Raw genomic sequence first — 24865 nt, forward strand, 5'->3', positions numbered from 1 at the left:
TAATTGAAGGAGAGGAGGAGATGATGTGCTGATCATGACAAAGTGTGATGAGCACACATGTAAGAAATGCACACGCACATCTGCTTCCATGTGTCCACAAAACAACCTATAGGCTCACCCAGCTGAGCCCCGTCTCCTGATTAGGTAACAAAGGAAGCACACACACACACATAATGACAGAAAATTACATGCTGACTTCTGCATTCTTAATTAGGAGATTAGGTACGATTTTCCTCGCTACGGTTCTTGTACAAAACTTCATCATGTCTGGATAATGTATTGCCCCGGACTCCATCCTGCCAGGCCTGGCTTCAATAATCAGCACATTAAATACTGCTGCTGACAAGGAAAAGGCAGTTGGTCGCAGTCAATTCAGAATCTCGCAGTCCAACAAAAATATGTGATTATTGTTTGCAGTAAGTCCCTCAGCAATCCCAGACCCTAGTCAAGTATATCCAATCTGCTTGAGTCTACTGGCCAGGGAGCTAAAAGGAACTAATGACTCATTCTCTACTGATAGATCCTCTGTGTGTGTGTGTGTGTGTGTGCGTGTGTGTGTGTTTTAAGGAGGACAAGGGAGGGTGGGGGGGCTTTAAGAGTTAACCCCTCACTGTCAGATAGTCCAGACCAAGATGGAGGATAACAGGGAGCTTGTCACGGCAGGTTAATTCACTCAGGGAACAAGCGTGTTTACCAGCCCAGTTATCTACATACTGGGGCATATGCTGCTTGCACGAGCGAGAGATCCTCTGTGCAGATGGTCTTCGTAGAAAATCACATGCGACTCTTACTCAGCCGTGTAAACTCCGGTTGGCATGGACTAAGGGGCTGTAAAGCCTCATCAGTAGGGGGACAGAAATGAGCAACAGTGTCACTGCTCTTTCCGTCGACTGAATTAAAAAAAGAAACACCAAGTGAAGGTTCATAAAAAATAAAATAAAAAACATGTGCTGTGGTCGCTTCCTTGCAAGTATGACCCCCTTATGCTCCACTAAGACAAACTACTGCTGGCAGAGGTGCTGCTCTAAAAGCATGAGTGCAGAATAAAGTACCTCTGGCCAGTTAAATCATGTTTATTCCAACTTACTTATGATATATTATGAAATCGTAATAAAATAACGTAATATCAGATGATAACTAAATGGCACTCAGTAGAGCACATACCTCCACCGAGGGTCCTATCTCGCAATGTCAAAGACGGTGATGTAATATTCCTGGATCTGCCCCTTTATCCTGATCTGCACCTAAATACATCAGCTGAAAAAAGGCTTCCAATGAAAATAGATTTAAATCTGCTAGATCCAGACTTTTTGTTGGATCTGCACTAAATTGCACACATTCATAGATCAGTATCCCAAAATATGTCATCAAGATCCATGAATTTCTTCCTGGGAAAATAAATAAATAAATTGAAACATACCATCTCCCAAAGTTAAAGAAGGTGATTTGCACATTAATCTGTGTTACCACCAAAATGTATCACTGTACAGCCGCTGAAAATAGTCGACCCCCTTTGAAACCACATTCAAATCTGCTAGATTTACACACTTATACGTATCAGCCTTATAAGTATGTCAGATTTTCAAGATCTATGCATTATTCCTTCGGAAAAAAATGTCAAATAACACCCACGCAATGTTAAAGAAAGTGATTTATAAAAGATTCCTGGATGTGTGCCAAAATATAATGGGTTGTTTCTTGGCCCACGTCCCATCCTTCCACCAAGTTTCATAAAAATATGTTCATTTCTTTTTTGTGTTATCTTGCTGAAAAAGAAACAAAAAAACCTAACCTGGTTGGGCGCGATAATACAATTTATTTTTAAAAAAGGAGCAGAGCGAATAGTCAAGCCTTAAATCAGATTAATTTGTAATTTAGTAAAATACAGAAGAGAGGAATAAACATGGAGGGGGTAGTGACAACAGGAGCTCTGGCTGCAGTCAATCTGTATAAATGAGATGAAAAGTGAGGGGAGTGGATGATGGAGAAAAAGCCTCTTGGTGGGGGGTGCTATTTTCAGTCTGAATGGTGATCACAACATGTGAGCCTGTACGATGAATACCATGAATGGCAAAAAAAAGAGTCACATCACTTACTGCCCCTCCTCCTCAGTAACAGCCACCTGACTGGAAAAATAAGTCAAAGAAAGAATGATATGACCTTGGCTGTAAGAGAATGAAAAAAAATCCTCTAGGAACTCGTTTCAGAGTTTATATAATTATTGAAATTGGAACTCACTTAAAAAGAAAAAGCAGATCATTCATCTAGTGTATGTGGCTTTTTCCACTGAGACTATATGAATGAACGCTCACTGAAATCCACCCCCTTTGCAAGAGGCTTTTTAGCTGAATCAAACCGCCGCCTATAAGAACTCTGCCAACGGCCCGGCTCTCATTTGAAACTGATCATAGAGTTCAAAAACTAAATCTAAAAAAAAAACCTGTTATCTGGTAACAAGAGCTCATATCGTCTGCAGTGCCGTCTGAGAGCCGGACGCCGCGGCAGAAACAGTCTCGCCAGAGTGTTGAGAGTTTTAATTGCGACTGGGTGATTGGGGCTCAAAGCAAAAAAACTTGATTAATGCCACCTACCCTTTTAGTGTTTAATCATCATTCGCTCAACCCACCTACTGTGCCTGGTGTCTGCGGAAAGATCCTCGTGACATTTTAGACAGGGGTACTTGAAGGGCAATGATATGAATTACTATGAATTTAAAAATGTCTACTTAAAAGTGCTCTCTCTCTCTACGTACTCCAACAAAGGCTGCTGGTACAAGCTGTAACAGAGCTTGTGTTTGGACATGTAACTTTATTTTTTTATTGTAAATGAATGAATTATTTTGGCACTACACAAGTGGTGTGGTAGTATTTTGTAAATTAACTTTGTTATTCTCTCTTTTCCCCATCACAAAACTGACTTAAACCAATTCCAATGCAATTCATTTTATTTATCTCTCTTTTTCCAAGTCTATATTTTCTAAGTCTACATATTTAGCCATGATTTGCACTGAGTAAAATTGCCCTATGGACCTCCACGTTGGCGCCAGCCACGGTTGCTTGGAATGTGCGATGCAGCTGCATAAACTCGTTATAATGGATGTCTTCAGTAAATCCAGCCACACTTTGCTTCTGACACAACCTTGCACCTTCTCCAGAGTACATCCCACAAGAACAATTCATTGTGTCAGTGATGTTGAATCCGTCCACCACCCACCGACACGCCCATTCCACAGCTCCCCAGCCTCTCCTGAACTCCTGCACTGGTCAGCGGTAGACGCATTACTAGAAAAACTGGTTGGGATATATGAACAATGAACGCTTTTCTCTTCTGTCTCCGCTGAGATGCCCTTAAGCAAAACGCAGATGCCCGACCATTCCACAAGGAGCTGCACACCTCCATCATTGCGAGTTCCCAGTAAAACAGCTTGTGAACTGAAATGTTCACGGTGCATAAAGCCTTCATGTCAAGTATGTTTTTTTGAGTTGAGCAGGGAGCTGAGCTGTGGCTGCAGAGGGAGGAACAGAGATAGAGCTGGGGAGGAAGGTCGAGACTACACTAGGAATACAGCCAGACGGAGAGGAATGGGGCTTGGGAGGGATGTGGTTTGAACAGGAGTGGACTAAGGCTGAGAAAACAACAAAACTTTTTTAGTCAAAACACATGAGATAAGTACTTTAATTTAGTTTGAAATGCAGGTTTACTCATTTTTCTACTGAAAAAATGGAGCAAGAAAAATTATGAATTTGTCAGGATCATACCGCGAGATTACAGAAACTATAGACACAAAAAATCTGTTCACTTGTTTCTGTGTAATCTAGCGTACGAAAAAAACTAAAACATAAAACATAAACTCATGGTGGAGATAATTAGACTGGTAAGTACATCACCACTTCTGCCTGGAAGTTGCATAAAGAAAAACAACAATGAAGTTCAGAGCAGAGCAGGTTTTTTAGGGAGGAAAGCAAAACAAAGCTGCAGCCAACCGAGAGCTCCATAAATATCCAGGGCTAAAGACTCAAGTGAGGCATTATTCATCAAGCAGTGTTTGCATCTTCAAAAGTCCCGTCTTAGCCCATAGAATAGTGTTTGAATAAGAGCCATTTTATCAGATTGAGCTCAGTGATAAAGAGCTTCTCCACGTGGGACGTCAGGCAGAATGATGGCCTCAGACAGCCCATTAACCACTTCAATTACACCTGCTGGTTCTCACCTCCTCCTCGCACCATGTGAAATGGACTTAACCCTTCCTCCTTGCAGCTGTACACGGCATCTGACACACTGCAGTGAGAAAAAAAAAACTAAAACGCAGCACCATTCACTGCACACATCTGGTGCTGCCTGCCTGACACCCTCGACAAAAAAACAAAAAAAACACAGCACATATGTTTTTTTTATAGCCACAGGCACAATCATGCCCCTCCTGACAACCTAGCAAAAAGCCCTTAAATCATTTGGCACCGGTAACGTCCTAATCCAGAGACAGAATGACGGGTAATGTATTTCTACGCAGCGGTATATTTCTATTCAGGCTCTTGGGCTGTTAATGTTTCACATTAGCACAGGGATGACAGGCGGCGGATGGTTGGAGAGAAAAAAGGAAAACGATAAGGGTGACGCCGTTTTTTTTGTTTTGTTTTTTTTTAAACAGGAACAGCCTGGAGCAGGACAAAGGAGGTAAAAGATGGCAGCAAATGTAGTGTTTTGAGATGGGTCATCCACAGCTGTATGAGTGAGCTGTTGAGAAGAGCCCTCCAGCCACCTAACATGAGTGGAAGCGACGACAAGTGAGTGTTTAGCACACTTCTTTTGTCAGCTCAAGGATTAGTTGCTGTAAATTGGTCCCGACACCTTGAAAGGCAGAAACCTTGAGAATCAACGGTTTTTCCTTTTGTCTCGTTTGGTGCTGCAGTAATCGCCTTCGAAAATCTAAATCCAGCCTCCTTAAAAATGATAATTTTGGTGATGGAAAGCTGGAATTATCTCTGCCATTTTATCAAAAGAGTAGGGCCATCTGTTTACATCTGTAAAGTCACTCAATGTCCTTGTGCTTCGAGGGCTGTGGCATCAAAATGTTGACTCTGTTGTATGTGTTCATCAGGACTCCAGAGTCCTGGCTGTTTACTCATTCTTAGTCATTTGGAACTACATCATGTACTTAAGCTAGGGCTGTCACTTTTTATTTGAACGTGGGGTGTTTGAACTGAAAATATACAGCACATCAAACCTTCTAAAGTAGTTTACCTTGTGATCCAGCAGAGGGCACTGACTATCAGCTTGACCTATTGCATGACCTTTTGACCTTCAAGTAAAGCAACCCAATAATGTTACGTTGTTTGGCAACAAATATGGACGACCCGAGCAAACAGCTGACGCCTACGCATCCGGAAAGCGGAGCGTGGAAGTGTTCCTCACTACAGACACCAAAGTGCTCTTCATTCTCATTTGCAAAATATTGAATGGGTATTTTGGGCTGCACCTGCCTAGTTTACAATTTAAATACCATCTAATTTCTTCACTTCAATACATACTAATGTTTCCTAGACCATCATTGATATTTCAAACTGTTTTTTTAATCTTTGTAGTACATGTGCAGAAACCTATGGATCTCAGCTTTAAAAGCCCCCAAAAAATTATAATTGTAAAACATCTGTTTCCCAAAAAGCCTAAAGTTGTAATTATTCAACGGTCAAAGCAGATCCAGGCTGATCTCTACAAAGCTATATCCTAGCCGGGCTTTGGTGGGGTTTGGAACAGACGGCTCACTAACTTCAGCACTTAGGTTAAAAAGAAATTCCCACTTTGTTTCCAGCAAGATAGTTTAAGAGGCTGCCAACTGCAATAATCTTTACTCAACCAAAGGGAGGATTCAGGCTCCTCAAAAGTTCAGCCTCAGGCATATATACGAGAATATGATGCATGTAAATCTGTCGTGGGAATCAAAACAAGAGAGAGAAAAAAATCTAAACAGCAAAATGAACGTTATTATTCCGTTAGGCAGGATGTTTTTCTATCAACATGTATCAAGTACTGTGAAAACATACAGGGGAGAACGTATGACGACAAAATATTGGCTGAAACGCCATCTTTGCCCTGACCTTGTGTTCACACCTCCTCGCGACTAATCCAGCTTCAAGCCTCTGGTTTCCATGTTAATGCCATAATTCCCCCAAAAAAGCCTGACAGGCAAACCCTGCAGGTGTTGAGTTAGAAATGGTGTGGACAGAAGCGTTCATATGTTTGTGTGTGTGTGTGAGAGACAAGGAACCGGAGAGACAGAAACAGAGCATGCTAGTATCTGTGAAATACAGATTAGTTCACGCTCAAGCCCCAAAAACTGCCCGTGAAGAGGAAAACCCCTAAATTATATTATTGGTCTCCATTGCTATTTTACAAAAATAGGACATATCACTGTAGGCACTACGATCAAAGGGAAATCATTTTTGCGTAAAGTGCTGTTTCACCGGTTCTCATGGTGGGAGGTATAGTTAAGTCACATTGTAAAATGACCCAAAGCCTATCAATTTTGCTCAGTGAAGCAAAATAAAGTTCAGTCAGAGCAACAAGCGCTTTTTTTCCTTTGTGTGTTAAAATGGTTGAACGCTGCGTGCCCACAGGACGTCAGGAGCAAGGTTTTAAATTATCCGTCTTCATATATTCCTGTTAACTGGCAGCATGAATATACTGAGCCAGGGAATGTGTTCGTGTATGTGTGTGCGGGCATTCGGTGATGTGAAGGATTTGTGTGTCAGCACAGTCGGGGGAGAACTGAGGTCCAGCTCTACCTATTCCATCACTCAGCACGGTGGCAGGCCCAGAGAGCCATGCAACCCCCTGACACACACCCCTGCCAGAGCGTCACACAGATGAGGACAGACGGCAAATCCCAAACATGCTTTTTCAATCCCTCAAACAGGCAGTCTCCCTGACAGCAGGCCCATCGACTCGCGCAGGCACTGTGTGCATGCAGTGTGCATGCAGTGTGCCTCTCTGACCACTACAAACTATTTTTAAGGGAAAGCAGACTGTGAAGTCCTCAGAGGAGGTGTGATAGACGGGCAGGCTGGGGCGGGACCACAGTGAATCTCAATGTATGAGTAACTGTTCCCGGTTTTGGTTTTGCCATAAAAGTATTTGTTTTTGCCATAAAAGTATTTGTTTTTGTGATGAGCACTTTAATTTACCAAAGTTGTGTTTTAGGACATTTAAGGCTTAGAGGGTTTTGCTCAGTACAGATGGATTTTATAACAGACACATTTCCAAAAACAAGTTACATCATGGACATAGAGACAATAGCTGTTAACAAACATGAACATTGGAAAAACGTCTTCCATAGTTTGCCTTTCACATATGGAGAATGCAGCAGGAGATTGTTCAGGTGAAGGGTGACGCCCGGGTAAAGCAGGACATGATGTAAATTCAGCTGCAGAAACACACTGATCAACATATGATCAACACCAGTGTCTGCCCTTATCCCACAAAACTCTCAATTCACATTGTCTCTCAGAGTTGACATTGTCGTGTGTGCCAGTTTCGCCTCGGTTGCTTGTTATTTAACGTCATCAAACGTCATGTCCACTGACTCACTGTGGATTTTCCAGACATGTTCCTGCTGTATTCTCACATGGGCTCACTCCATTTTACTGAGGGGCTGGCAGGAAAATGTCCAGACTTCAGTGCATGTTTGAAAGCTGCCAATTAGTCAATCAATGGATAAGTTGAGAAAATAATTGCAAGATTAAATAGTAATGAAATAAATTGTCTGCAGCCTCCATATAATATACACAGTATACAGATTGTTTAAATTGCACATGAATTCTTGATTAATAGTGGTTTACAAAAGTCCAGCAATACCAGAGCTGATACAGGTTTCTATCTGAGAGCCCCTACCCTGATTTCTACTGACCATCTGCTGCTTTGTCATATTTGGTAATAAACTACAATGAACACTGACCAAACACAGTAAATCCTCGTTTAATAGGTCATTCTCACTTGCCCAATCTTGGTCTCTCCGTCCACAAGCTAAAAATAGGTCAGAAGCGTGATGGACTGTTTCTATGTACAGTGAGTGTATGAAACACAAGACACATTCTGTGGTGCCTTTATGGACGTCCACGCCTGCTTGCATTATCTGCAGATGAAAAACCAATTTGGACCGAATGAATAATAATATTCTACATGTTTAACCCTATCATATGACATCCATTTCGTTTAAATGGTCTCAGCTGGATCTCTATTGATGGATTTCACAGGCACAGCGGGTCTCTGGAGGATCTCTATAGATTTTCCAGCTGCCCTCCCAAAAGATCCATTGTGATTCCTACCCAAAGGGCTTTGCCAGAGGGAAGCATGGAAAACAGTCATCATTTCACCATCTCCTTATATACCTGGCTCCCGTTCTGTAAGCCACGTTACCTCATGGCTGTATTGTCATTCCAGACATCGTTTTTTATTGACCCCTAAAGACGTGTATTGGTCTTGCTTTGGCAGCTCTAGAACTCTAGGCATGCGTTTTCAGAGTAGTGTTTCCTGCTGGAAATCTTTAACAGGTTTTAAATTAGAGTAAAATAACAATGAAATGTTAGTCGGAACCAGAGAGGGGCGAGATGTATTGCATTAACGGGAGCTTTTACAAGTGTGAGTGTGTCCAGACGCAGCTGATTGCTCCCAACACTAGATCCACTTTCGGACAAGTGATTATGTAAATTCACGTTAGCTTTCTCTGCCCCAAAGGTACATTTATCATCGGCTTTGCTGCATATGAAACGACGGCAATGAAGTGTCAATTAATAGGACTCCATAAACACAATGATAAGGGTCTGTTCTTTGCTGAGTCCAGATTATTGATTTTGGAGCCGTGAGCCGAGGTAGACTGATTAGAGTGGTCTGAGGTCAGGGGGAAAAAAATAAAACAAATGCTAAGTCCTGCCTTTAATCAATTAAAATTATGGCTCAGTTTGAAATTAAATAAATCCTCACAATAAAACTACCACGAGGTTCACTGTGTGCTCCATCCGCCACCCACTGGTAACTATAACTGTTGTTCTGTCATTTTAAGAAGAGCCATATCTACTCTAATTATTTGTCCACCTCAGTTAACTCCAGCAAGTGTGACAATCTTACACCATGAATGAACGAAATACAAAAACATTGATTTGTTTGACATGTTATAACCTTTACAGAAGCTAATTTGCTAACTGACATTGTCCAGAACCTCCAGGCTTTTTGAGACATTATTCCGTAAACACACAAACACACACACAGTTTGTCACGGATGATTATACGACACTCATCTCACCACAAACCATGCACATTTCATCTAACTCACCAGAAAGGGTGGTGATGTACGCGTTTGTGGTTTAATGTTGTTAGTGGGAAATTGCTGGTAGGTGAAACTAGCAGGAAACTATGATGATTGGCCAAATTTGCTGCAAAGTTGCAATGATAGGACAAATTATGCGGAATCCACAGGGACTAGTTTAGGGCTTGAACAACATGCCTACGCGGTCAATTCTATTATGTAAATACGTAGTTTTGCAGGGAAACCATTGATGTGTTGCATCATGCATAAAATAAGTAAAATAACTTCATCCCAATGAGCCAAAACCCAGTCCTCAGAAATGTGGTAATTCTTTAAACAGACTTCAAATCAAATTGCGCTCCATATTAGTGATGGGCAATCTTCGCCAAATTATTTGTGTGTCTCTCTGGGATCAGGGGGAGGTGCATAGAAACAGCTGTGTATGGCTTGCAGCTCTCTCTCCCTCTCTTTCTTTCTTTAACTGCCCATTCCCTTCAAATTACGGCTTAAAGTTTTATTCACAACCACAAAAAAACAAGAAGACTAAGAAACATGTTGTGTCCATCTGTCAACAGGGCAACCACACACAATAACCAAATCAGTCCCCAGTTGCATTGGTCAGAGTGCGTGTCCGTGTGTGTGTAGATACACACCATCTACGTAAAACACAGTTATATTGATCCACTCTGATACTGAACACAAAAGAAAGAGCTGACCAAAGGGGATATGAGAAAACTGACAGTGAAACAAAAGCTTTAACTTTGGTTTTACTTTCATATCTCAGACAATCCACACCACTGATAACACTGTGCTCAAACAACACTATTACGTTCTGATAGGTCGTAGTGCTTTGTTCACCCCATTCATATCGGTGAGAGCAGGCTCGCTCTGCATAATGAAACGTAGTTTAACACAAACTAATGTTCGGTTGATGCAGTTGAATCAACACCTCTCAAAAATGTACTTTCAACAAAAACGGAACATTACAACCTTCACGAGGGGAGGATTTATTGAAGGACTGCTGCATTAGACTGGATTAGTTTTTGCCGTGTGTACCCAATAAATTGGCAACTGAGTGCATATTAGCCCTTAAAAAGTCGTAATGTTTTCCAGATCTCGTAAATTTTCCTCATAAAATATGCTTTTATTCATGAATTGGTCGCACATTTGAATCCACAATCTCCTTGATTCCACATAAGCATTTTAACCATCGTAAAAATAAGAATACTGAGCCCACTCGTCGATGCCAACCACTTATAACAATTGTATGTCAAAGAACATGGCTTTTTGTGACTGTATGTTCCTTTTTCAATACGTTTAGTTCACATGAAGAACACCAAGATATTATTGTCGTGTCTTCATCAGTTCCCAGTAGATCCCTCCCCCGAAAGCTGAAATGAAATTACACGCTTAATGTTGACAATTAGCTGTCGTGGCCTAACACTCCTCAATAATTGACTACAGGTGATTAAGCACTAAGAAATGCATTAAACCCTGCTCTTGCAATGACCCTCCCCCCCTTTGGGATTCCACATCTCTGAACCCTGCGTCATACATTTTTTTCCCCTGCCAAGGACGTTATGTTTTCAGCTGCATTCGTTCATTATTCGTTTGATTGTCTGTTAGTCAGCAGCATTACGTACTGGTAAGATTACGACGAAACTTGAAAGAATGGTGCGGTATGAGTCAGAGTTAAAAAAAAATTGACTTTAACATTGTGAGAATGATTAGGCCTTAGCAGGGGTATGCACTCTTCCTAGTTTCCATTCGATTTATTATGGCTTCTTCAGAATGAACCATGCAGCAGTGCTTGTTTTCTGCTATGCATGTATATCATGTTCTCCCAATGTAAGGTTAATTAGCTTTTACATCTAATCGAATGTGATTTCTAGCTTCAACTGTGACAACACACGCTCCAGCTTTGTAAAAATCACAGTCAAAGGCCAAATCACTTAATTGCTTTGTGATGACTCCCAATTCTCCAAGCTAATGCAATTACTTGCCAACAGAAACAAAAAGTAATTTTCTCCCTTTCCATCCCTCCCTTTGCTTTTCATATCAACGTTAATCTATTGAATCTATTCATAAAGCTTCGTACATGGAAGATTAAAAAAAAAAAAACTGTGTACAGTTCAGCTTCCCTTATCATTCCTGAGATAGTCCCAACATCTTTGTTCCCCCTCGAAAAAATGAAAATTTTATTAAGAGTAGCGCACATTCAGGTCATAAAATATGAAAGTAAGAGGGGAACTTGTGTTTGATGATGATGATAAAGCTCTGCAAAACATAAAAGCCAACGTAAAGCTTATCATAAACTCGTCTGTACATCAGCATAAGATGATAATCCGAAGACGGGAGCTTGATCCATCTCTGTTATGGCTGCTGGAACTGGCTGGGTCACCAACATAAGATAACAGTCATCAGTTATACAAGAGCAGAGGCTGCCTGCGCGGTACACTAATCAGATAAAACGGGTCTGCTTGCTGGCAGCACCTCAGCTGGGTCGTCCTCTCTGTGCGAGAGAGACCGATAGACCTGTTAGGGTCTGACAGCGGGAGACGCAGCTTTTTGTCTGATGTGTCTGCATGTTGGCGGAGCTGAGATACAGCGATCCCGCCAGAGCCAGAGGGGGGAGAGAGGAAAGACAGCGAATGTGTTAGTGGCTCTTTGTAGCGAGAGGAGATGATGCACACAGCACTGAGCACATATCTACCGGCAAAAACATAAAACAGCCAGTGCTGGTGCAGACTAAGAAGGTAGTTTCCAGGGAGGGGGAGGGGGTTGCGCTGTTGATGAGCCATGGTGGACAGACGGTGTGGGCCAGAGAGACAAAATAGGAGAGGGGGAGACAGAGATGGACAAAAAAAACAAAAGGCAGATGTCACGTGGGTCCAGAGTCGCTGATAGATGTGATGTGCAGCGTGGCGCAAAGGCAACGGTTCAGGTAGAAAAGGCTTCCCTTTGTGATGCAGATGACGACGCAATCAGCCCCGCTTTGTCTCGGCCGATGGGCTCTGCTCCCGGGGACATTGAGAGCCAGACACTAATCCGGTGGGTTTGTGTTCTCTGGGCGCACTCATAAAGCCGGTGTCACAGTACCTGGGGTGTGTGTGGTTGGGGCTCTCTGAAATGAGGTCTGACCTCTCTCAGGGTACACTCTCCCTCCTCCTCCTCCTGTCTCCCTCTGTCTCCCTCTGTCTCCCATTCTCACTGCGTCCTAGCTCAGTAGCTGACTTCGCTGCGTTGAATAATATAAGCGCCATATTGTTAATGTGAATGACTCAACATTCACATGAAGGATGTGACAGGAGCGAGGGGGTGGGGGTCACATTGATCAGTCCATCTCCGCTGTGCAAGCAAACTCAATTATCGTTTTGAGAATAATGAATAAACAGTTTTACTGCCTGGATGAAAGAGTGGAAATAAACAGTGACAAAGACGTAAAAAACATTGATTCCACATAATGACCGAGACTTCAGACAAATTAAGGAGCAGCATAAAGAATTCACACTGCAAATTAAGCCTAGATGTTGTGGGGCCATTTTGATTGTGAGTGCTTACACGTTTCCTGTTATGAATAATGTCTGGAAATACATTTCACTGCCCCATAATGATTTCTATTCCCAACGGGTTAGGATGAATCAGGATCTCCTTTAATAAATACGACTCAACAAGAGACTGCACATTGCCAATTAACATGTGCTAATTAAGATAGCAGGATATAAGAACATCCTTGATCTAGATTCCTGTGTGAAATACCAGAGGTTACATGGAGGTAAAGCTTAGTTTATTCCTTAACCATGCATTTATCCCATCTGATCTCTTTCAGTAGCAAGAAAATATCACATTCAAACTTTATTGAATCGAACTTTGTTCCACACGGGTTGAGGCAGGCCTGACGGACACAAACTTTAATTGAGTTGCAGAGTGAAGCTGCCTGAATTAATTTATAGCATCTGTCTGCAAACTTGTTAGGGTACATGAGAGGTTTCTTAAAATTCTAAGAAGAGCTGCAGAGCACTACATCTTGCGTTGTCATAGCCCTCGTATCCAAATCCTCAAAGCACGGCAAGAAAAACAAAACTGTAGACCCATAAAACACCGGATCCTGACTAAATAAAGCACATCTACGTGATGAATCTTAGCCATTGATATAAACACCTCAAAATGTAGGGAAAATCCAGACAAAGTTTTTAAAATATATTTTGTGTATGTTTTATTTACTGGCAATTACCTTAAAGGTAGACATTTTAAGAAGGATGCATCAAATCCTAAGAGTTAAGTGAACCTATTAATTAAACAACACATGAATTAGGCATTAACAACCCTACGTGAAAGTGGGTGGGTACAGCTTTTTATCTTTATGTGTTTAAGATACGATGACACTGTAGATTAAGAAATCCTTTCAGACTTCCCTCGCCAACTCAAACATGTATGCACTTGTGATTTCCGAATTGTTGGGAACCATAATCCACAATCATTCCTGTGCCCATGCAAGTAGAAACTGCAGCCGTGAAATATCTTAGTTCTTTAAGAAATTAACAGATGTGAACAAAATCAGCAACATTTCTAAAGTAATTTCCCGTCATAATTTGTAGTACCTGATGTAATTAATTGATGAGGTAAAGGCTTCTGTTTGATTAACTGGTGACTGAAACAAATAAATTACACACACGTACACCCTTTAGATATCCAAGTACAGTGTGATTCCTCTCCTCCCTTGGTCCTTTGCATTAATCTATCACTTATTTCCAAAAGCTAATAACTCGCAGTCGCAGCACAAAATCTAATCATAATAAGGCACATTTTACAGCACATACTGCATAATAGCAAAAAGCTTCACGGCAAAATAATCAGTGGTAATTTAAGACTGAGTGTGCTTTAAATCAGAACCATGCGCCTGACAAGGGTGATACATGGAATACATCAGGAATTGCACCGGCTGAACACAGTGATGTAGTTGCTATTTTTGTGCCAATTTTTTAAAGCTTAAAAAGCACCTAGGGAGACTAATGCACGTCGTATTTATTTTTTTGAAAGGAGCCAAGTCTGTTCAGTTGCTAGAGACAGTTAAACACTGTCAGCATTACGCTGCATATCGAAGGACTTGAAACACCTGTCGACGTAAAACTATTTTCATTTTCTAAAAGTATCAAGTAACAGCCGTATCTGACCAAACATCAAATAGGTCTGATTACATCTAAAAGAGAAGAAATAATTATACAAAACTGGGGAAAAGTCACTGACAAATAGTGCACCAAAGATACCTCACTACGTTCAGTGTGTGAAGGTTGTGCATTGTGATTTAGTTGGATTCAGAGTTTGGCCTCTAAAGTTGTAATTCAGCAGGTTATATTGTGTTTTTAATTTACAATGTATGTATAATGTGCTACCCAGTGTGGTAGTTAAATCCAGAACTCAAGTAAGCTGATCCCTAGACGTTTCCTCTCCTAAGTCTGCGGTATGTAGTGAACGCAAGCAAATTTCACTTAAATGTGATTCATTATACAAGCTCGTAGATCTGTGGGAGTAGTGCCACAGCAACAGCCACAACCAAAGTCATGTGCCGAGTAGATGTGTACATTTATTTCTGGGACATGAGTGTGTTGTGTCAGCCTACCAAGCAATGCCGTTAGAGCATGACCAATATAACGCTAGACGATTTTTATTGGCCAACCTTATCTTATCAGACATATATTGTATATCTTGACCAACATGCACACGTTTTTTACAGAACATAAGGCAAAACAATTTATTTAGGGTGATGTACAAATGGTGTCTGTGATATATCCTGTGTATACATGCATATTTGTAGTCTGGGAATGTGACGGTTACAATAAAACCTATCATCTTCAACTCAAATGGACCAACAACCCACAGCAATGTATAAACAGTGAGAACAGAATCAATTTCGGGAAAATTTTACCAAAATAGTTATCGGTATTGGCGCCAAAAATCCGTCACACTCTAGCTGCCATCCACCCATTTACAGTACCACTCATAAGATTCCCCACAAGATTTCCATTTTAGTCAAATATGTCATTACTCGCACCTTACTCAGTTTCACTGTGTTACGCTGTCAGGTTACAACATGGCCCATTTATTGCCTTTCTACTATGACACAAGCTTTTCCAGGTCAACAGAAGTGATATCCTGACGCCATATTAATATGGCTTAAGTACTGTTTTGAATCCACAATTTAATTTCTTGATTTCTTTCATCAAATATGTTCCTCTAGCTAAAATGCCTTTTTAGTGTAGAGGGCAAATATGTCTGGGTTGGAGCGGTTACAGGCAGGAGAGTATGAGGAGCTGGCTCGTGTCAGTGAACCGCAGCAGTGTCAAACAGCTGAAAGTATGGAAACAGTGTCAAACAGTCCATCATGTCCTGAATCAAGTCCGTAGTTAAACTGGTCGAACCAACTGCAGCCAGGAGCAACATACGCGACTATTTAGCATGTAGAGCCAGCTGGGTAAAAAACATTCAATTTCAAAATAGTGTGTAAAGGTTTTAACAAAGGAAATATGCCTTAATAATTTATGTCAAGTTTAACTTTTACATTATAACTTTGTGATTGAGGTCAGGGGCTCATACATACTGTACTGTACAAAAAAGCCACAATGAAGAAAGGCTGCCTGGTACCAATGTCAGTAACCCTATGCCTGGCAGAGAGCGCTAAATGTTCGTAAGCAGAGCAGTGATACTTCTGCCCCAATCTCACCCAAAGGTAGACACAGAAGTCTCTGAAATGTGACACTCCCCTTCAAGTGAAACAACTGGTACCAGCACTAATTGAAATTTTGCATGCAAAGTGACAATGCCCAGGCCCTCGGCAGCATGGATTAGGGCTTGAATAGAGACAGATTCTTTGTGAAAGCCTACTGTGGCGGTTGGCGTGCCGGCGAGCTCCCTGCATCTGCTCATTGGGTGGACTGAGAAAACACTGGATTGTATACGGTCACTCATTTTACCTTTTATCTAATCCCATTTCTGAGCCCGCCTCTGTGCCGTCTTTTGTTACCCTTCCACTAAACACAATGCTTCCATGTTACACTCACATGCCTGTGCCTTACAAAACAATTCCGGTTAAAAACAGTTACCGATTTTGCATATGAAAGCATCTTTACCAAACTTTTCTAAGCATTACCAATCGTACAGTAAGTATCCGGCTGCCGTGTTTTGTGCATGAAAGGGTAAAGTAAGGGTTAAGCAGAACACAAATGTAATATATGTAATTTTGTAAATTAAATCAAATTTATTTTTAAATGAAAAAATGTGAAAACATTAACTTGGTCAGTGTTTGCCAACTTTCAATTGCTCCAGTGCTCAACGGAGCACTGAAGGAATGCAGCACATATTGAAATGCAATCATATCTGCGAGACATTTTTTAAAGACTGCATGCTGTGATCTCATTCTAACCCACTTCAGCATCTTCTGCTGTGGTTTCTGTCCCATTATGTTCCCTTCAAAGCAAAAAGAAAGAAAAAATGTCATATCAAAGTGATCTATCATCCTGTTAACCCCAACAAAAACTTGCATACAAGTCTGGAGGAGGTTGTCGTTGCATCATAGCAACACCAATCCTCCCGGAAAGCGTTTTTTTCTGTGTTTGCACAGTACAAACTGTAATACCACAACAGAAGGGGGGGGCACAACACAGAAAAGCCAAATGATACGTCTTGTAAAATTCATCTCCTCAGAACAATGGAGGCTACTGCAGTTTTACAGCCGTGGATGAATCTGAAAATTTCCACTCAACAAAATTATATGAGTGCTGTTGTTGGTATGGCTGGCGACAATTAATGGGTGAGATAATGAAGAGATAAATCCACAGTGTGTTTTCATAGATATGTTTGACATGGCTAGGCTAATTTCCTTGGCAGCTCTACCTCCATTAATTTTCTAAAAGAGCCCCGTCTCTTCCTGTTAACCGAACCAATAGGACATGGCATCAATGGCAGCTTACATTAACACTAATCAACAATTTAGAGTTGTTTCACATTCCACCGGGTGAATTAAATGCCTCTGAAAAACAAGTTGAATGCCTCTAATGACTGAATGGATTCCATTTATATTTATCTAACACGGCAATTCAGACTCGACGGAGGGAAATATAGTGGAATAGACTAAAATGAGATACGATGCGGAGGGAAAAGGTCACGAGCTCAAACGCAAACATTAGCATTGGGCTAATTGACAGTACGTCAGACTTAGCGTGGTTTGGATTGTTGACATACTATTTGCTAAATGGTCACTCGGGCACAGCCAAGATTTTCTTAAATTTGGCCCCTGTTTTAATCCCCTAATCCGTTCCAGTGTGGTCCATGCCTGATTCATTGATTATTTGTATAACAAGTAGCCCTTTCATACGTTTGCTCTCCAGAAAACAGTTCCAGGAACTCGCAGGAATGTGGGAGTTGTGATTTCATGAATACTCTACTCGATTTATATGGTATAATTTTCACGGTACACAGAGTTCTACTGCGATCAGTGAAAAATAAAAATTCAACAGTGCGATGTTAGTTAGTGCACATTTAGTGAAAAATGTCCGTGGGGAAGAAACAGAAGAAATCGAAGATGTCACTCTACATTAAACAAATATAACAATAGGAGAAAAGTAGTGTCCCGGCACTAAACGTGTCAAAACGATCCACCGAAGGGTCCTTTTCTGTTGCATGCTGGGAAGTGTTTTTTTTTTCTGGATTAGATCCGCAGTGACCTCTTTTTCAACCCCTTTATTTTTCATACGTAAGCCATCCCTGAAACTTCATTGGACGGTCGGCTTCAGTGAGTCACTGGGTAAAATGGAGGGGGGCTGAGCAGCGTCGACGCCGGCACTAGCTGGTTTCCGAATCACAAAGTGAAGCAGTACGGGCCCGAAATGTATGGCAACGTGTATCATGCCGCGTTCCTTAAGTAACGTTAAACATCAACACGACCTTTATCCATCAAGCAATAGGTGTATTTCAACACAGTGAAATAACTGAGGAGCCGCACCGAGTGGCATTTGAGGCACTGTATGCTCTCAGCTTACAGATACGCTTCCCAGTACATGCAGACAAACTGTAACCATGTTTGCATTATAATAGAGAACAAGACAACACGGGGAAGTAGAAAACTGTGAAGCGTTATTATTTTTGGCCATTTTCACATCCTGTGTTTCCCTTCCTCCTGGTCAGCAAGGATAGAAAGTATTATGGTTTGAGTAATTAAAGAAAACAAATCATATTGAAAATTGAGTACACACATGTGACAATATGCAGCAGTGCATATTTTTGCAGGACACATTTTCATGAAAATCAAATGTAAATTCAGTCTATGTTGATATTAAATATACGATTTACATATATGGTGATGCGGAACATGACATTATGAAATGATGGTAGTTTTAGAACACACCTAATTTATTTTGAATCATCATTGCAAATTGTATGAATTTTAAAAATATATCTTAAATAATATACATCCTAATTTATGCAACTTAAAAAGTACAATTCGTGAAATGTGTTCCATGTATTTGTTTTGTGTTGTTTTACTGCCAAGACTGGACTTCATGTAAATTTTCCCTCAAATTATTGTTGTTAAGACAACAACTAGTGATCAATTCTTAAATAATATTATTAAGCTTTGACTCAAATGTAAAAGTTATGACGTTAAAGCTTCCATGAGTAATGTAATGTAGACTTTGGTTGTGTAACTACATTCAAACCCTAAACAGAAGCAGTCGGTGGTAGTCTGCATAACTACACATGACATTTGTCAGAGTCTGTGCCAGACCCACATGAAACTGACAGGTCCTCCGACGTTTCCGCTCAAATTTGGGACATTTGTATAAAAATGTTCAACTTTAAAAAACGCAACTAAGTATTTATTCCTGTGTTTTCTTTTTGTTGTTGTTGACGTTTCATGCTGTGGCTGCACTTGGTTGAGTCTTTCCTGTAGTTTCTCAGCTGCGCCTGTAATTATGAGGTTTACTTACACTGACCAGAGGAAGAGGACACGTTTTGCTTTCTGACAGCATCCTCAAAATAACCTGAATGATGACCCAGTATGACACTTTCCATCCTCCGACGTGCCAGAGCCTCTTGTCACAGGGAAACACTCGAGTCCAGCTACACGAACTCCCATATTGTACACAGACAACGTGACGAGGGCATAAGCCGATACGCGTTGGTGTGTTTTAGAGCTTCAAGCCCAGTGAAATAAAGGCCGTTTACATTTTTCAAACCCCTTTAAAGTGCCTGGACCTGGATTCTTCACGCCACTATTTTTTGGACACAAGTTCTCCTCGAATTTCTTCACATGTTGTACTACTAAGTAAAGAGTGATCGGCTCTGAAATAAAAGGGAACAATGAAATTTGGGTTGTGTACCAAAGCAAATAATACTTTTCAGAGGATTGAAGGTCAAACATCATAGTGAAAGTGTCTCACACCTTAGCAACTAGTATGTTTAGACCACAACACTGTTATTTGGTAGTGTCCCTAGCAAAGTATAGAGATTAATCCCACCATGTTTCATTGTGCTGAGCCACAGCTTAGAAAAAGCTTCACGTCCTTGTACACAACACAACAACCCGAACACCTAAAGTTACACTACAGGACGGGTGGTGTGTGTGTGTGTGTGTGTGTATTGATAGTTAAGGCTCAGAAACGTGGCAACCTTTACGTGTGTAACCCCTCCAGTGTGTTTGACAGCCGTGACACACCTGCACACACCTGACGGACCTGCCCTGAGACGTGCACGTCCCCCTGACCCGCTGTGGCTGCTGCAGCTAGCTAACGTGACACGGAAACACCCCCCGCAAATTAATTAGCGCCGTTAACCGCATCCGTTCACCTGCGGGGTGGATGCGGGTTGGATGCGGGAGCACGTTTTTTTTGTAATTTTTTTTTAAAAACGTGCCCCACCATCCCCATCACCTGCCTGATTCTAAAACAGCGGGAACGCAAACGTAGAAATAAACGCAAGGAGCGGAGCACTTGATGTATTTAAGCCGTTAGCGGGGTTTTTTTTTATTTATTTTTTTTATTCCCCACCATTCACGCGCTTTGTCTGTAACCCTAACCGCCGGGGTGACAGCGTTAGCTTACCTTCCACTGCTATGACGGCCGGTAAGCTCCATAATATCCACAGAATATCCATTATCGGTCACTTTGAAGGGGCCCGGGCATTCACATAAAATAGGTCCAGAGAGCCATTGACAGCGGAGGCAGCGAGCGGACCGGCTCCTTCACCTCCAGCGCAGCGACGCCTGAGAGCGGAGAGAACTCAAATCTCAACCAAGTTTGGGCGAGACCAAAAAACCCACAGACGGAGGGGAGCGCGGCGCGGCGGGGAGACGCAGCCCCGCGTCGCAGCGATGGGTTGACCCCGTCGGTTTGATAAAGACGAACAACAAAATGTGTGGTTGTTGTTGTGATTAATGGTGGAAGGTGTAAAATAGGCGATTTGTCAACGCACCTGCGTGCACACGGGAGCCGTCACCCCCTCCCCCGCCACTTCCACTCGCCCCGCTGTCAATCAGAGGAGTCCGCACTGTCCTCACCCAGCGAAGAAGAAGTGTGGTGAGGACCATGTGGGACATTTTTTTTTTAAAAGATGGAGACACTTGTCCCCGCTGCCTCGACGCCTCCACTCGGACATGCTGGTTCTCCTGTGCTGGGACGAGGCTCGGCCGGGAGAGTGCGGGCTCCTCCGTGGAGCTGTCCCCGGTCAGAGAGGAGCCTCAGCGGCTGTAACAGGTGACGAGCACCGGGGAAACAGCCAAAGTGAGTTTCACTCGGGTCTCAATGAAGTTTAATGAGACACAACTTTTCACTTCTCACTTCTCCACCTGCCCTGCTGCTGTTGTTTGTTTGTTTTCTATCCATCTATCTAAATATATAAAAAAGATGACTGTACCCAAAACAATGGTAAAGATTATATCTTAGTAAGTAAGATGGTATAAACTACATCTGATAGAACACTGCTGTTGTTATGTTGATTATATTAAAGGTTATGAATTGACAGATTCACATGTGCTATTCATTTATATTCATGTGGTCAACACATGTTCCCTCTGTAGCACACATCATAACAAAAGCATGAATTCTTTATTATATTATCTATCTATCTATCTATCTATCTATCTGTCTATCTATCTATTTATCTCCTTTTCTTTTTATATTGCATATTGCTATTTTTTACATTAGCACAACATAATTTAACATTGTGTATATATTAATTCAATATATGTATGTGTTTTAGTTGCTATCATAAGTTAAGTTGGTAAGAGTTAGTGTGTGTGTGTGTGTGTCTTGTTACAGAATCACTATGTTGGCTATGATTTCATATGTAGTTCTGAATAAAACCATTTTCTTTCCTGTCAGCTCTGTGTATTTACACAGATGAAAAAAACATAAATGTCAAATAATAATAGATTGAAAGCAAAAGTTATATTTGATTTGAATTTATAGCTTTTATTCATAAATTATTATTTCCCCCCTTTTTCCACTTGGTAATGATCAACTCAGAGCTCAACTTGTGTCCTGGTCCCATAAAGAGAGGAGCATGAAACTTCAGGTTATTATGACAAACTATGGATCACTTTTCACAGGCAAATCTAAAATGTCTTCAAATATGAGAAGCAGTTGCAATTCATTTTGAATAAGATATTATAATCTGCGTGTTTGCTGAGTTTACATTTAGTTTTTCAAGAGCATTGTGATGTGGACTTAATCACTAATAGTTTATTTATGAGGGTGATGTCATTTCATAACATAAAAAACAAACTGAAACTAAATATTGACTGAACTGGTTCTTGTTTGTACAGTAAACAATGCTGTCATAGACATCTGGATGATGAGTGTCACATTAGTTGGACCAGTAAAGCAGGAGGTATTTCAGAAATCTATTCAGTTAACCTGATTTATTTAGTTTGCTGTATGAGGCCGACGTGCATCACACGCGAGACGTCATGTGGTTGAACAGATAGATGGACCTCTAACAGTTGTTGTTTTCCAATAACAGAGCCAAAGAACCAAACCCAAAGTGAAATGTAACTTTCTCCAGGAGGCAGAAAACGTTCCCTCCTGTTCATGAATCATCACAAAACCATAACCGGCTGATTTGAGTCTGACTCATCGTTCATCTAAACTTCAAAACACGTCACAATTAACTTTTGAAAATTGACTTGTGTTTGCACTAAACTGATTTAAGATGACACAACAGCATCTGGCAGTAACATTATTGGCAATAATTTCCCAACAAACAATAAAAGGGCTTCACGTAAAATAAGTGTGCATATTAATAATCATAGCACATTTTACTGTTATGAGTTTTCTGCATCCTTAATGGTATTACTCTCCTCCAGGTCCAAGTTGACAGTGTCAATTGTCATAAAATGACAAATTAATCATTGTGCATCTTGCAAGCTGACAACATATTTTTAAAATTAGTTCAGAGTAGTATTTCCCACACAAGAGGCTGGGAGTAAAATTCCAGTGTCTTTGGGTAAAGAATAAAACACAGGCTGGTTTTTATATTACATGACGACAGAGACAGATGCCATAGGAATATGCTGAAACAGCCGCAGAAATTATAGATATGCCAAAACTTTACTCCTTTGTTTCAAATGCAAAGGGATGACATGCATGGAAAGATACCCGCGGAGGATAGAACATTTCCAATATACATAAACATGTCATATTGCTTTTGGTACAAAGAAAGTGATGGATGTCAAAGTACAGACAAAGAATGTGCTGGCTCGAAGGTGTGCTCATGGGGACTTGGTACTCAAAGAAGTAAACACGGGGAGTGACACTTCATGGTATCGAGTCACTGGAAAAAGAAGAATTTAGAATGAGTTATTTGTCACCAAACATGTCGTTCTTATTAGACGCTGCACGGCCGTAGCTCTGCAGCAGGACTCCTATGGGTTAAATGAGCCAGGCTGATTTATTTGCCTCCACTGAGTTTGACTGTATTTATTCTAGGTCACTTGACTGGCTGAGTTCAGATCATGTGCAGGTGACTACAACACAGATGGAACAAAACAGCGAGGCACCGAGAAAGCAGCTCGCTATAATGAGTTCCATACACAAGCCCAATATTGACTCGAGCCAGAAGAGAAGTGAAAGATGTCGAAGAAATGATATTAATACTCCTCCTCTAATATTGCCCACAGAGATCGCTCAGTCACGCAATCTCATAATGGCCGCACGGTAATAAAATATACGTAATGCGAAGCAGAGATGTCTGAATGTGGCATAAATCTTCCAATGTTCTCCTGTGACTCCACGATCCATAAAAAGTACAGTACTGTACATTCTGTAACAGCAGAATCAAATCACCAGAGTTTGACAGGCTGCAGTAATCTGTTATAAACACAAAGTAGCTCAGATTACACCCAACAAATTACTTGTTGGGTTACTTCCTAATATTCCACACAAGGTGCAGCAAGGAGAAATTAGTTTGACTCCACACGTGCTTGAAGAATGTCAGCATTCAGCTTATAAGATAATCACCCGTTAGACTGTCCAGCTGCATGCTGAGAAGCAGAGCCACGTAACAGCAGCAACACGGAGCTACGTGTGTGTTGGAAATTATTCACCATGTTGGCATCTTTACAATTACCACATCCTTTGTGTTTCCTTGTTTCAATTATATTTTCACATAACACATCAATATAAATGTTAGAAAGAGAAATAGTTTAACATATTTATAGGAAATATTTGTTATTGAATTTACAGCAATAATTCAAAACAATACTGAAAATTAATTCCTCCTTCTTTGAATATATAGTTTGTTATTCACTACAAATTTGTCGCAAAATAAATGCATTTTATTTTGATATAATCAGACACAAACTAAATAGGATTTTTCTACAATAGTGCAATATATTGTTTATATTTTTATATATTAATAAATAAACTTAATTTCTTTAAACGTCATTGAGATCATCAAAACTTTAATTCGAAAATACTCAGTGATCTCCATAGCATCCAAATGATTATTATCACCCCATTTTATATTATTTACAATTTCTAGTCCCTCTCATGTGTTTCTTTTACACGTATCTCAAACTTGTAACTGGAAAAACAGTTCCTATTCTTAATGTTTTTAATTATTTATTACGTTTTGGCAATGATTGAATTAATCAGATTACCAGAAATGTTTTTTTTTAATCAAAATCAAATCCAAACAAATAATGGAAATGGAAATAAACAAATATAAACTATTTATTGATGATGAATAGAAATATTTATTAGAATTGCCATGTTTATAGTGAAGATTATGGAAATGTTTAGACTTAGGTCTTGTTTAGACACTTTACTATTTGAAGTCTGATATTCCTTAAACACAGTTAAAGCAAATCCTCAGTGCAGAATAATAAAATACAAAAATAATTGTTAAAATGTATTATATTTTGAAAAGAATGAAATATTTAAGCTAAATAAGTGATGTAAATTTCCACCAGTAAAACAGAAACATAATTAAAGTACTTAAATGTTTGTATCAGAGGTGGATTTTCTTCATGAGCTGCGTACTGAGTCATTGCATCAACACTGCCCCCCAGAGTTTAAC

At 40.6% G+C, this 24865-nt stretch overlaps 1 protein-coding gene across 5 annotated transcripts in view; it reads right to left on the minus strand.

Annotated features, from left to right (window-relative positions):
• ephb2b (eph receptor B2b) overlaps positions 1 to 20527 on the minus strand; it is a 118403-nt gene extending 97876 nt beyond the window's left edge. For all 5 annotated transcript variants that reach the window (XM_034585285.1, XM_034585282.1, XM_034585283.1 and 2 more), the window contains exon 1: positions 20392 to 20527. In XM_034585285.1, the coding sequence (XP_034441176.1) occupies positions 20392 to 20443 (52 nt within the window). In that variant the 5' untranslated portion in view covers positions 20444 to 20527. The remainder of the gene's footprint in view (positions 1 to 20391) is intronic.
• Between the last annotated feature and the right edge of the window lie 4338 nt (positions 20528 to 24865).

The sequence above is a fragment of the Hippoglossus hippoglossus genome, chromosome 5 (genome assembly GCF_009819705.1).
Source record: "Hippoglossus hippoglossus isolate fHipHip1 chromosome 5, fHipHip1.pri, whole genome shotgun sequence".
NCBI classification, from domain to species: Eukaryota; Metazoa; Chordata; class Actinopteri; order Pleuronectiformes; family Pleuronectidae; genus Hippoglossus; species Hippoglossus hippoglossus.